We start from the raw sequence: 14,085 nt of genomic DNA, 5'->3' as shown, positions 1-14,085 counted from the left end.
GGTTGGGGGGTTTGCAGGACAGAAGATTTCAACTAAAGCAGGAGCCAGCAGAACAAGGGACACTTCACATTGATAGTAAGTAATGTCCCTTGTGCTGATTTTTTTGCAATGAGAATGCAGCTGACATTAATCGTGTTGAACTGGTGTATTGCATCCAGTGGTAGACATTAGGCAACGTGTATTGGATGGATGGCGTTTGGTCTGTTATTGAGCAAGTCGAGGAAGTTGGGGCCTTGGTTAATGTAACATAAAATATTGTTATGGTGAGAGAAGGAAAATCAATTGAAACCAGTAAGTATTGTACTATAGTTCACTGGGCAACAATAGGCAAGGTTTGAATGAACGGTTCACAAACATAAAAAAAATTGTGGACCTGTGTTTTCTTGTGTGGGGAGGCCCCCACCCATTTTTTTTGAAGAACATAAGACGGTGAAACAGTAAAGCCGTGTACACACAATCGGATTTCTGATGGAATCAAATCCGATGGATTTTTTCATCGGATATCTGATGAAGCTGACTTTCATCAGTCTTGTATACACACTATCCGAATAAATTCTGACTGTGCCAAAATGCGGTGACTACGACGAGCCGAAAAAAATGAAGTTCAATGCTTCTGAGCATGCTTCGACTTGATTCTGAGCATAGATCTCTGAGTATCTGAGTAAAGGTCATATAGAAGAAGGGCTTAGACCCATGAGATAAGATCATTGTGAGGACATATATAAGTATCATTTCATGGAACATTGTGGCTTTAATCCCTCTCCAAGATGAGAATAATGATTTTAAAAGAATGTCCATCTGAAGTTGGGGGAAAGTCTTGGTCCATCTATTAAGGCCAGTCGTTATGGATGTAGTCCAGTGGTTGTCAAAAGAAGTTATGCAGAGTTGTTACCATGTTTATGTCTGGATTGGAATAATTTAGGAGTGTACAATAAGTTTTCCCAGTCTTTCTGAGATGGAGATAATATAAGATTTTATTTTTAGAAAAAGGAATGGGCTGCTGCATAAATATTTCTCCAAAGCTACATTAGAAGAGAAGGGTTGTTTGGCGTTAGTATCTACTCGAAATTTTACGCAGTGAAGGCCTTCATGGTGCCATTGTTTGAAAGTGGTTATTTCTGTAGATTCCAGAAGGTCTAAGTTGTTTCACAAGGGAAGGAAAAGAAATGTGTGGCTGTTCAACAGATTGTTTGTTTGGATTTTTAGGTACAGGTAATCCAAGGTAGGAAATGTTTTGCTTTTACATCAAATAAAGGAGTATAGATTGCTCCAAGTGGGTTTATGACAATTGGTTAGGTACATTGGGCCAGATCCATAGCCAGCTGCCGTAACTTAAATATTGCCATTTAAGTTACACTGCCGGAAAATTTCTACCTAAGTGCCCGATCCACAAAGCACTTACCTAGAAATTTTCGGCTGTGTAACTTAAATCCGGCCGGCGCAAGGCGTTCCTATTCAAATGGGGCGAGTCCCATTTAAATTAGGCGCGCTCCCGCGCCGGACGTACTGCGCATGCTCACGACGTAATTTTCCCGACGTGCTTTGCGCGGTTTTACATTGCGCCGGGTTTTGAGAATCGCGATGGGCGTAAAAAAAAAAACGAGTTGCGGCGGGAAAAAAAAAAATTGAAAAAAAAAGACGGCGACGCGGGATAGAATGGTCTACTTTTACAAGGCCTAAACAATTTAAGCCTTGTAAAAGCAGCCCTAATTTTGCGTTTGCAAACTAATACTTACAGAGAAAAAACGAAGCGTAAAAGCTTTGTGGATCTCCGTAAGTGCTAATTTGCATACCCAAAGCGGCATTTCGACGAGAAATGCCCCCAGCGGCGACCGAGGTACTGCATCCTAAGATCCGACAGTGTAAGTCCCTTACACATGTCGGATCTTCTGCCTATCTATTGGAAACTGATTCTGTGGATCAGTTCCAAAGATAGAAACAGGGATACGACGGCGTATCAGTAGATACGCCGTCATATCCCTTTTGTGGATCTGGCCCATTGCCTTTGATTTGTTGAAGATGATGGTATAACTGGAGACCAGGCCGAATATTTCAATGAGAGATAGTATACTGGGGAGGGAAATTTTGAGATGAGATGTGTATAAAAGCAGGTCATTTGCAAAAGCTTTTTGCTGTTTTTTTTTATTTTTTTTATTTGTGACTAAATTTTGAGGCTTTCCATGTTTATGCAGAAAAAACCTTCAAAATTGTAATTGTCTTTCCACAACGCCTTCAACACCAACATGACACAAATATTGGGAACTAGCTTCTTTTCAAAGGCAGGTTATGGCACCTATGGAAGGCAATTTGTTGGTGGCCATCCCCAACAACATGACATAGGTTTATATTGAGGTCCAGTTTGTTTTTAAATGCAGGAAGCACCTGTCAAAGGCCATTCAGCTTTATGGTGGTAGAAATATGCTGGGTATACATACATACTGCATGTTCATTTGTATACATTTTAACAAGTTTAACCAGCTTTTGCTTTTGATTTCAAAAACACAAAACATATCAAGGGAACCCACCACACCATCCTTGATAAAGGTAGGTTGATAAAGTTAGATATAATGGGCCAGATCCACAAAAACGGGCGTATATTTAGGCGGGCGTAGCGCATCTCATATCCACGTATCCCAGTGCGCATGCGCAAAATCACTTTGCAAATAGTCAATGCTTTCGACGTGAATGTAACTTACGCAAAGCCCTATTCGCGAACGATTTATGCAAACAACGTAAATGACGGAAAATTTGACGCTGTCCTGACGTCCATACCTAACATTGCATACACCTCATAGAGGCAGGGGTAACGTTACGCCGAAAAAAAGCCTTATGTAAACTACGTAAAAAAATGCGGCGGGTGGGCGTACGTTTGAGAATCGGCGTATCTAGCTAATTTGCATACTCTACGTGGAAATCAACGGAAGCGCCACCTAGCGGCCAGCGTAAATATGCACCTAAGATCCGACGGCGTACTAAGACGTACGTCAGTCGGATCTAGCCCACATTCAGTGGATACAAAACAAAGATACGACGGCGCATCGTAGAACTTACGTGGTGTATCAATAGATATGCCGCCGTAAGTTCTTTGTGGATCTGGCCCAATGTTGTCTGGATCTATTTAACCCTTTTTTGAAATCGATAAAAAATGTCTGTACGTTTGTGGCCAACATTACTGCTATTCAGCGCCTCAGTTGAAACCGCTTATTAGCAGGCTTCTGTGAAGAGCAAACTTTCCAATAAGCAGCAAGCTGACAATTAATATTCTGCTTTTAGTTAGAATGTGAAGAGCCCCTAGAACAGTGGCCAGGCTATGCACATTCAAATATTTAGATGTTATTAACCAACAGTGAAAACAAGCCCTCACTGGCCTCTATAGCTGTAGGCACAATGGAGAACGTTTTCACAAATGTTATAAGTGATTTAGGGAAGTTGTTCAAGTCCGATTTCTGCATTTTGCTCTGTAGAGGCACTCGTCCAGTGTAGCCTAGAAAACCAGAACCATACCTTGTTTTACTAATGAAACCACTAAGTGCCCTATTCTGGAGTGATGTACTCCACAATTTTTGGCATAATTGGCGCAATGGTGCCCATTGGAGTATATAAAAGCTTTGCTAGTTGGATGCTATTTTTGTAGCAACAAAGGGATGGACTGAAAAGAGGAGTTTGAAGGAGTTAGAAAGCTTAGGCCTGCTTGGATACACCTGTGAGGCTGCAACCACATGACGGGAGCCTAATTATATTAGGAATAAAAGCTGCAGAGACACCAAATAAGTTATTTGATGTCGGACTTCATTTTAATCCCTAGTCCAGGCTAGCTTTGTATTGCTTTCAGTCTTGGTAGCTGACTTCCTGTATGTCCCTTGTGTCTGAAGGTGACACCTTCTATCCAACCTCAGAACAATTGTGGACTTCTTGGGCTAGGAGAAGAAATTACATTTGAGAGTGTCCAAGAAGTCTTTTGTGTCCAAGATTTTTCCGGTGACGCAACAGTGGTTAAAATAAATGAATTCAAACAAGCTTGTGATAAACATATGTCTATACCTGACTCGGTGGGCTACGTCGTCTTTTTTTTCTGTCACTCTTCTATATTTTTGTGTTTCTATATAATCCATTACTAGAGGGTTTGATGGCACCCATACTGTGAGCTGTAGAATGGAGGAACTGTGACTGACATATGACTTCCTTCTATTTGAATCTGCAAAGTTGAAGTGAAGGGTGTTTGAAAGAAATCCTGCCTGCTTCAGCACAGATTCTGGTGAAATGGCCTGTAGGTCCTGAATTATAGTATCCTTACTGATTTAAGACAAGAGAAGCTGGGACAAATCTGGGAAATGTATGCAGTCTCCTTAGGTGGTGATGCAGTATTTTGACATTTCATAACAGGCTCATAAAAGGAGTGCCTACGCTGGCTGCAGAAATAAGAGAGGCATTAAAGTGATCACATTCCCTCTGTTCCCAGCTGCATAAGAGCTGAGGGAGGAGAAATGGCAGAACATTCAATTTCCCAGGGAATGGCTGTGCAAGGGGGTGTGTCAGAAGTCTCAGGACAAGTCTGATCATTGGAGCTGGGAGTGCAATGCGTTCCCAGCATAGCTAGAGAACTCACCATGTTGTGCTTTCATGCTTAGTGTGGTCAGTTTTTAATAGAGAAGTAGAGGGACTGGCAGAATCACCAGGAATTTCACACAAGGAAGCAATTCAAAGAGAACCAAATAATTTTTTCATACAAATGCATGGTACAACAGGCACATATCAGGTATATGAAATATTGGGTTTACACACGACTTTAAATAGAAATGATTGGCAGAGATTTAGACTGTGTTTGATGAAATATCAATAAAGAATTTGAAATACTTATTTCAGACTGGAATACATATTTAACTCAATATTTATTTTTTATTTGGCACTGTCAAAACATGAGTAAGTTTCTAACCATATCTCTTTTTGTGTTCTATCTTCCTGATTCATCTTTGTCTCTTCTTTAACCATTGCATGTCATTCTGCTGTGTGAAAGATAAGAGAGGTCACAGACTACATTTTGTTCTTCTTTGACCAACAAACTGATAGCTGTGAGAGTGTTTGGCATACTAGTTTACTACACAGCCTTGCAAGGAGAGAAAAATAGCACAGGGCATATTTAGAAAATTCTGAATAGTCAGATTGATAAGAGTCAAGTAGATCTTCAATACTAATCATCAGCCGTGTAGTGTTACCATTCTTCAGTAGGAAATTTAGGTTATGGTATATTGAGAGCACATCCAATGTTAGAATTGTGCACTGGTCATTTACAACATGTTCTCAATTTAAGACCTTGTTGTGCTTGAATTCTTTTGCACATTGCCATATTTAGCAGTCTTCAAATGGCCATCTTGACCTTAAATCCATATATGGATTACACCATATTTGCTCCCCTGCACCCAATGCTGCCAAATAATTCCTGTGGTTAGATTCATGTATGGGTGCACTGAATGCCACTGAATGGTTGGATTCAGGTATGTGTGGATTTAATGACCCCAAATAACTCCTACGATTGGATTCAGGTATGGGTGCACTCAATGCCACCAAATAATCCTCACGGTTGAATTCAGGTATGGGTGCACTGAATGCCACCAAATAACACCCACAGTTGGATTCAGGTATGGGTGCACTCAATGCCACCAAATTACCCCCACGGTTGGATTCGGGTATGGGTGCACTCAATGCCACCAAATTACCCCCACGGTTGGATTCGGGTATGGGTGCACTCAATGCCACCATATAACCCCTACCATTGGATTCAGGTATGTGTGCATTTAATGACCCAACTAACTTCTACTATTAGATTCAGGTATCGGTGCACTCAATGGCACCAAATAACTTCCACAGTTGGATTCAGTTATGGGTGCACTCAGTGCCACCAAATAACCTCCACGATTGGATTTGGGTATGGGTGCACTCAGGGCCGCGATCAGGAATTATGGGGCCCCTTACACAGCTTCAGGCATGGGCCCCCTGGAGCAGAGAGGGGGCGGGGAGGGGTGTTGGCTGCCACGAATTGAGAAGCGGTGGGGGGCCCTTTACAAAAAAAGAAGAAATAAAGAAAAATATATGTAAAAAAAGGGGGGTAGCCATCTGGGGCCTTGGGGACCTCTGGGCCCTTTAATAAAAAGAGAAAAAAAGAAATAAAAAATATATATAAAAAATATATATATTTTTATTTAAAAAGGGGGGTTGCCATCTGGGGCCCTGGGGATCTCTGGGCCCTATACATATATATATCATACAAATTATTATTATTTTTTATAAAAAAAATAAAAAAATAGGGGAGTTGCCATCAGGGACCTCTATTTTTTACTAAAAATTTTTTTATAAAAAAAGGGGGGTTTGCCACATGGGGCCCTGGGGACCTCTGAGCCCTGTAATAATAATAATAATTAAAAAAAAAATAATAATAATATATATATATATATATATATATATATATATATATATATATATATATATATATATACATATTTTTTAAATTTTTTTATTAAAAAAAGGGGGTTTGCCATCCGGGGCCCTGGGGACCTCTGGGCTCTTTAATAATAATTATATATATATATATATATATATATATATATATAAAAATATATTATTATTTTTTTATTTTTTATAAAAATAAAAAAAAAGGGGGGTTGCCATCCGGGGCCCTGGGGGCTTCCGGGGGCCCTGGGGACCTCCGGACCTCTAAAAAAAAAAATTGTCCCTTTAATAAAAAATAAAATAAAAATATATTAAAATATATATATATATTTTTTTTATTAAAAAAAAAAAAGGGGGGTTGCCATCTGGGGCCCTGTGGGCCTCCGGGCCCCTTACAGGTGTACTGCCTGTACCCCCCTGATGGCGCCCTGGGTGCACTCAATGCCATCAAATAACCCCCACGGTTGGATTCAGGTATGGGTGCATTCAATGACCCAACTAACTCCTACTATTGGATTCAGGTATCGGTGCACTCAGTGACACCAAATAACCTCCACGGTTGGATTCAGATATGGGTGCACTCAATGACCCCAAATAACTTCTACGATTGGATTCAGGTATGGGTGTACTTAATGCCACCATAAAATCCCCACAGTTGGATTCATGTATGGGTGCACTCAATGCCACCAATTAACCCCCACGGTTGGATTCAGGTATGGGTGCACTCACTGCCACCAAATAACTCCCACGGTTAGATTCAGGTATGGTGCACCCAATGCCACCGATAACTTTTGTGTTTGATTCAGATATGGAAATGCTTGGACTCCACTTAAAAATGTCAAACTATGGCCGTGTCATAAATGGTGATAATTCTTGTTTTACAGTCCATCTAAAAGTAAAATATAATATCTGTGCAAATGCTCAGAAGGGGTTTCCAGTTATAGCAACTTTGGGGGTTAGTTACGAAAGGCAAATCCACTTTGCACTACAAGTGCACTTTTAAGTACAGTTGCTGTAGATCTGAGGGGGACATGTAAGGAAAATAAGAGACAGCATTTATGCTTGCAAATGATTGGATGATAAAATCAGCAAAGCTTCCCACAATTTCAGAGCTTCCCCTCAGAACTACAGCGAACTACAGCGACTGCACTTACAAGTGCACTTGTAGTGCAGAGTGGATTTCCCTTTTAGTAAATCAATCCCTTTTGTTTCTGAACATTTCAGTTTTACTAGGACCAATGGACTGCTACATATTCCGTGACTTTCATTGAGCTCTGTATGTATAGGACTTGAGATTTTTTTTACTATAAACTATAGTTTAGCAGAACTGTTTCTTTGCCATGCAATCCTTGTTAAAACATTATCCTAACTAAAACTAATTGTATAAGTTTGGCCAGTTTCTGTTACACCTGCTATCATGTCTTCTAACTCCTATATTTATTAGGTATAAGAAGTACGGCATGAGGTGTGGACAGTGTTGGAATATACCAAAGAAAGATGGCAAGTCATGCTCCAGATACTGTGGATGTGGAGGGGTGTTCAGGGCTCTAATATGAGAATCTGGAAGCTGGTGATCTATAAATTCAGGTGACTGTTTTCCTTGTATATCTGTGAAAATGTGAATCTTTATTTTCTTATCTGTATTAATTTGCATTATGGGTACAGTACTGTTATAGTCTATAGAGCCTTGTCCTACCCTCGAGGAGCTTACAGTCTAATCATTCTACCACAGTCGGAAGCAGTGAAGCAGTTTCTAGGTCTTATGCCGCGTACACCCGATCATTTTTGGGCATGTAAAAAACAATGTTTTTCAGCATGTAGAAAAAACTTTGTTTTTTCCAACTTCATCATTAAAACGACGTTGCCCACACACAATCGTTTTAAGAAAATGCTCTAGCAAAGCGTGGTGACGTACAACACGTACGACGGCACTATAAAGGGGAATTTCCATGCGGATGACGCCACCCTTTGGACTGCTTTACCTGATTTCGTGTTTGTAAAAGATGATTCGCGCTTTTCTGTCTGTTACAGCGTGATGAATGTGCTTACTCCATTACGAATGGTAGTTTTACCAGAACAAGCGCTCCCGTCTCTTAACTTGCTTCTGAGCATGCGCAGGTTTTTAACGTCATTTTAGCCCACACACGATCATTTTTTACAGGAAGAAAAAAATTGCGCTAACCAAACAAAATAAGTATTAACTGAATAAATAGGAGGCAGCAATGGCGTGATCTAACACAAAATAATAGAAAAAAGTAAAAATTGCGCCAGCCTGATGATATAACATTCAAGTCCTTTTTAAACTACAGAAAATAAATCGATGGTAAAAGTCCATGCGATGTAACACTGAAAAGCTGGAACAGACAGCACCCGGTGCACTGATGACAAAGTGATCCACCACCACACAGACTGAGGCTTACCAGAAATAAACCAATTAACAACGTTAATAATGGTCTCAGCAGATATCCAGAGTGTAACCACAAGCCAGGATGAGATGTGCAGCATAGATCATAACAATCATATATCCACGGCGGGATGGAACAGACTTGACGCAGACAAATCCTCTTAGATCATTTTTTACAACCCGAAAAACAACATAGTTTAAAACGTCGTTAAAAAATGCAGCATGTTCGGAAATTTTTTTTTTTCGTTTTTCAGAACCCGAAAAATGATGTGAAGCCCACACACCATCATTTTAAATGACATTTTTTAAAAACTTTGTTTTTTTTTCATGCCGAAAAATGATCGTGTGTACGCGGCATTATGCTTAAAACTGTCCTATGGAAATTGTTAGTATGCAGGGTCTGTTTTCACAGGGTACCTGAGTAACTGGCATTGAAACCAATCACAAAAGATGCTCCAATTAGACCTATGTCTGTATGTGTTGTACTTAAAGTTGCCACCTAGTCTGTATTTTATTGCCATAGCCAATAAAACTGGTGCATGGTGCCAAAGTTATACTGTATATGGAAAGAACATAAGGCTGGTGTTTTTTTTTCCAGAAAGGTTGGCAGCCTTTGCTATGTTTTGGACAAAAACAATTTTTCCAAGTACATAACATAGGAATGTTGACACTTTCCTTTTTAAAGATGACTATTACTCTTAATTACTTAAATGTAGCCTTGGCTGTATGTGATATTTAGAGCTGGGCAGAAAACTTCTTCTACACTGCCTGCTCAGACCTGAAGTAGATGGCTCTCAAGTCGTGGCAGTCAGGTAAAAGCTTGAGGATGCACAGTGTCTGGTGGATGCCTTTGAAAATCGGCAACAACTTTCTGCTCTTCCCTTGGCACAAGCAAAATGGTGGTGTTGATGGTGGTGGGGGTCATTAATACAACTGAACTGGGTAGAGGGCTTCCTACACAAATGATAGTGTTTTATGGTGAGGTGGGTGTCGGGTCTATTAGGACTTTAGCAACTGTTAAAGCGGAAGTAAACCCATCGATTTAACAGTTTAAAAATGTTACATTGTTTGTGCTTTTAACCAAACTGTCAAACCATCCAATGGTTGGTGTCATAACTGATCACATGTACAGCATTATGGCAGTTGAAGATTAAACAGAGGCCAAGATGGCAGCTTCCTTGGCTGAAAAGGATAGGAGGGTTTACTTCCACTTTAACCATGAGGATTTCTGTTGATTCCTTTATTGCCTTTCTAGCTAATGTTGAGCCATATTTAAATGCTTTAAATCTCTGTGTTAATTGCAAGGCACTAGTTTGATTCAGACTTTCAGAAAGTGTCAGTCTGGCACCTTAAACTGGATTTGTGCCCAGACTACGAACATTAAACTATTTACATATTCTTAACAAGCAGAAGATCTTAATCTATGCTTGACCCCACTAGCTGCTCAAACTATTAATTCTCAAAGAGTTTCAAAAATCAAAACAAAGAGTTTAAAGCCAGGGTTTAGGCCCCATCCACATGAAGCAGGCTCCGCTAAGAGTTTGCTTGTTTAGCGGGGAAACTGTCAAGTGCAAAGGTTTTTTTTGGGGTTTTTTTTAAGAACATATCAAAGGATGAAGATGGGGGTGGGTGGCTGGAAGCTGGAGGTCAGTGTCCACTTATCAGAGGGAACAGGACTGATTGAAACCACAGACATCAGATAATTTGGCTGGATTGGGTGACTCATCTCATGCCAATCGGTGCCTAAATTATTATAAATATTATTATTGTATAGGATTTTTATAGCGCCAGCAGTTTGCACAGCACTTTGCAAAATAAAGGTGGACAGTACTTTTACAATCCAACCCAAGACATGAGGGTTAAGAGGGCCCCACCTGTGAGCGTTTGCAATCTAAAAGGGAAGGGAAATGCCTGAATCTATGATATGAATCACATGATATTTGTGATCTGCATTATATAACTTGAATAATGCTGAAAGCAAAAAATAAATTTATAGACTGATTGATTTATATAGGGTTGATCATAGTTGGTTTCAACCTCCCTTATGGCGTTAATAACTGTTTGGCAAAAGATATTTACATAATATATATATATATTTTTAAACTCTTCATGGATTGTCTCTGAAGATTCTTACTTATTCATAGTCACATCCTTCATTGCACCATGTGGATTGGATTACATAATTAGAACAAACTTTCACACCTTCCATCCTGTTTTTGGAGAACCAACATCTGCCTTGACACATTGCATGAAGACTGGATCAAAGAGTTACCTGTGTGGATATAAATGTTGGGGTATGTTCCAGATGCTAATTAGAGTTGGCTTGGTTGGCCAAGAACAATATAACCAGGTGACCAAGCTTAAATGAAAAAATATTTAAAGTGGAGCTCCACCCAAAAGGGGAAGCTCCACTTGTTTGCACTCTTCACTGCCACATTGGCACTTTTTTATGGGGAGGGGGGGAGCAGGTACCTAGTTTGACAGGTACCCACTCCCACTTCCGGCTCAGATCACCACGGCGAACTGAGCGAAATCTCCTCCTTCCCCTACAGTCTTCTGGGACACATCATAGGTCTCAGAATAGTATGGGACTATACCATTCACAAGGGGCAGCATGACCCATGCGCAGTAGGAAACCGGCTGTGAAGCTATAAGGCTTCACTTCCTGTTTCCCTTACTTCAGATGCTGGTGTTCTGTCAAAGTAGCCAGTTCTTTGAGATCTCCAATCCTTTTGGTTACTATAAACGATCAGTAATTGGAGATTTCGATGAAATGCTGTTTTGACACAATACCAACAACCATGTACATGATATTGTGAGTGGACATTGTTAGTCTGCTCCAATGCAAACCAACAAGCCTGGAGCTCCGCTATAAACCCTTTAGGTTAAAATAGGACAAAAATGTGTATGTCTGACAACCATGCAGGGAAGAGCTGCCTTTCTGTCTTTACTGGGATGGCCTACTTTTCACAATGGTAAACCCAGCCATGCTTATACCATGAGAAGAGAATAAGAGATTGAGTAAGAATACTTTTATTTATTAACAGTGCATATTTCATCTCACATATATTTTTGTTTATTTTTGTTTTTCAGGAATTTAAAAAAAGGTTCCAAGGCGAAAAACAAAAGGCAATGTTCTTCACAAGCTCATGTTTATAACTGTTTACAAAAAAAATAGCATTCATAACATGTTTTTTTCAAAGCAATAAAGTTAATTTATATTGTTATATACTAAATGGCTATTTCATTTTAATTCAGAGCATGACAATATAATCAAGTCAAGTGCATGAATTAGAATATTGACCTTGCAGACATGCACATTTTACAAGCTGACTGTTCATTTTTTGTATTCGGACTTGCCTGTTTGGACACAAATAGAATGGATTGTTTAAAGCAGGGATCCTCAAACTGCACTCATAGGCATGATGGGAATTGTAGTTCCTGAACAACTGGAGGGCCGTAGTTTGAAGACCCATGGTTTAAAGGGCTAGTTCTCCTTTATCACAAAACTTCCAATGCAGATAAGGGACATCTGTAGATAAAAACAAACTTCAGCTCTGACTAAAGTTGAATAAAGCCCTTGCTATAGGTGAAGGCCATTTACATACCTTATGAAGCCTGACTGGAATACTACTCCCCTCCACCATCACAGGAGTAAGCTCTCAAATGCGGAGCTCAGAGCTATGGCATCAGGGGAGAGAACGAGTATGTGAGGGGGTTTGTATCAGAGCTCACTCCTGTGATGGTGAAGGTGAGCAGTGACAATTAGGCCTCACTTAGCAAGGAGGGTGTGAACAAGGCAGACCGCCGTTCTGTGAGGGAGGAAAATGGAGATCTTGTGTTTCTTCATGAACACGGATCTCTGCTTTCCTCCAGACACAGCATTCCCCCCACAGTTAGAAAGCACTCCTTTGATTGCCCATCGTGTTAACCCCTTCCCTGCCAGCGTCATTTATACAGTGACAGTGCATTTTTTTGCACTAATGACTGTATTGGTGTGACTGGTCCCCAGAAAGTGACCCCCTTCACACTGGGGGCAGTTTTCAGGTGCTTTAGCGCTGGAAATAGCCTCTGCTAAGCGCCTGAAAACCACCTCCCATTCATTCAAGTGTGACTTTTCACACTCGGAGGTGTGCTTGCGGGACTTTCCTGAAAAGTCCTGCAAGCAGTATCTTTGGAACGGGTTGGTAGCCTTTATATTAAGCGCTCCCAAAATGCACTGCCCATTGGAATGAATGGGCAGCGCTTCCAAAACGCCTGAAAAGCACTTCGGAAGCCCCTAAACACTGGAGTTTTTATCCCCTTCTTTGGGCTAAAATGTGCCCCGTTAGCGGCCGAAATGCTTAACCACTTGCCGCCCGCCAATGACATAAGGCAAAGTGGTTGTAGAATCCTGAGTGGACGTCATATGACGTCCTCAGGATTTTGAGCCGCTGCGCGCCCCCGGGAGCGCGCATCACGGCGATCGTTGTTGCAGGGTGTCAGTCTGACGTCCTGCAACACAGATCAAGGTAAAGAGTCTCTCACGGAGACTCTTTACCATGTGATCAGCTGTGTCCAAAAGCCGATAGACACGAGTAGAGGAGAGCCGATCGGCTGCTCCTGTGACAGGGGGGGGTTTGTGCTGATCGATTATCACTGGACCACCAGGGATGCCCACTGGACCACCAGGGATGCCCACTAGACCACCAGGGATGCAAAAAAAAAAGGTATGCCACCCTAGACCACCAGGGATGGGAAGGACACAAAAAATGGATGCCAATCAGTGCCGCAATGGATGCCAATCAGTGCCCACAATGGGCATCACTGATTGGCAGGCATTGTTTGGCACTGATTGGCATCCATTAGTACAACACATACGATAGTGCCCATCTATGCCAATCCGTGCCACCTATCAGTGCCCATCCATGCCGCCTATCAGTGCCCATCCATGCCGCCTATCAGTGCCCATCCGTGACGCCTACCTGTGCCCATCTGTGCCGCCTATCCGTGCCGTCTCTGTGCTCATCTGTGCCACCCATCCATGCCCATCCGTGCCGCCTATCCAAGCCCATTCATGCCGCCTATCCGTGCCGCCTATCAGTGCCCATCCGTGCCGCCCATCAGTGCCACATATTAGTGCCCATCAATGCCACCACATCAGTGCCACCTCATCGGTGCCCATCAGTGCTGCCTTATCAGTGCCCGTCAGTGCAGTACCATCAGTGCCCATCAGTGAAGAAAAAAACGTACTTATT

At 41.3% G+C, this 14,085-nt stretch overlaps 1 protein-coding gene across 1 annotated transcript in view; it reads left to right on the top strand.

The window, feature by feature from the left end:
* The window catches only part of ZGLP1 (zinc finger GATA like protein 1), a 55,895-nt gene extending 43,821 nt beyond the window's left edge, over positions 1-12,074 (top strand). Inside the window, exons 5-6 of the mRNA XM_040346411.1 lie at positions 7,889-8,031; positions 11,942-12,074. Of these exons, the coding sequence (XP_040202345.1) occupies positions 7,889-8,000 (112 nt within the window). The 3' untranslated portion in view covers positions 8,001-8,031; positions 11,942-12,074. The remainder of the gene's footprint in view (positions 1-7,888; positions 8,032-11,941) is intronic.
* The last annotated feature ends 2,011 nt before the right edge of the window (positions 12,075-14,085 follow it).

Source organism: Rana temporaria, chromosome 3 (assembly GCF_905171775.1).
Source record: "Rana temporaria chromosome 3, aRanTem1.1, whole genome shotgun sequence".
NCBI classification, from domain to species: domain Eukaryota; kingdom Metazoa; phylum Chordata; class Amphibia; order Anura; family Ranidae; genus Rana; species Rana temporaria.
This window is presented reverse-complemented; position numbering and strand designations above follow the sequence as displayed.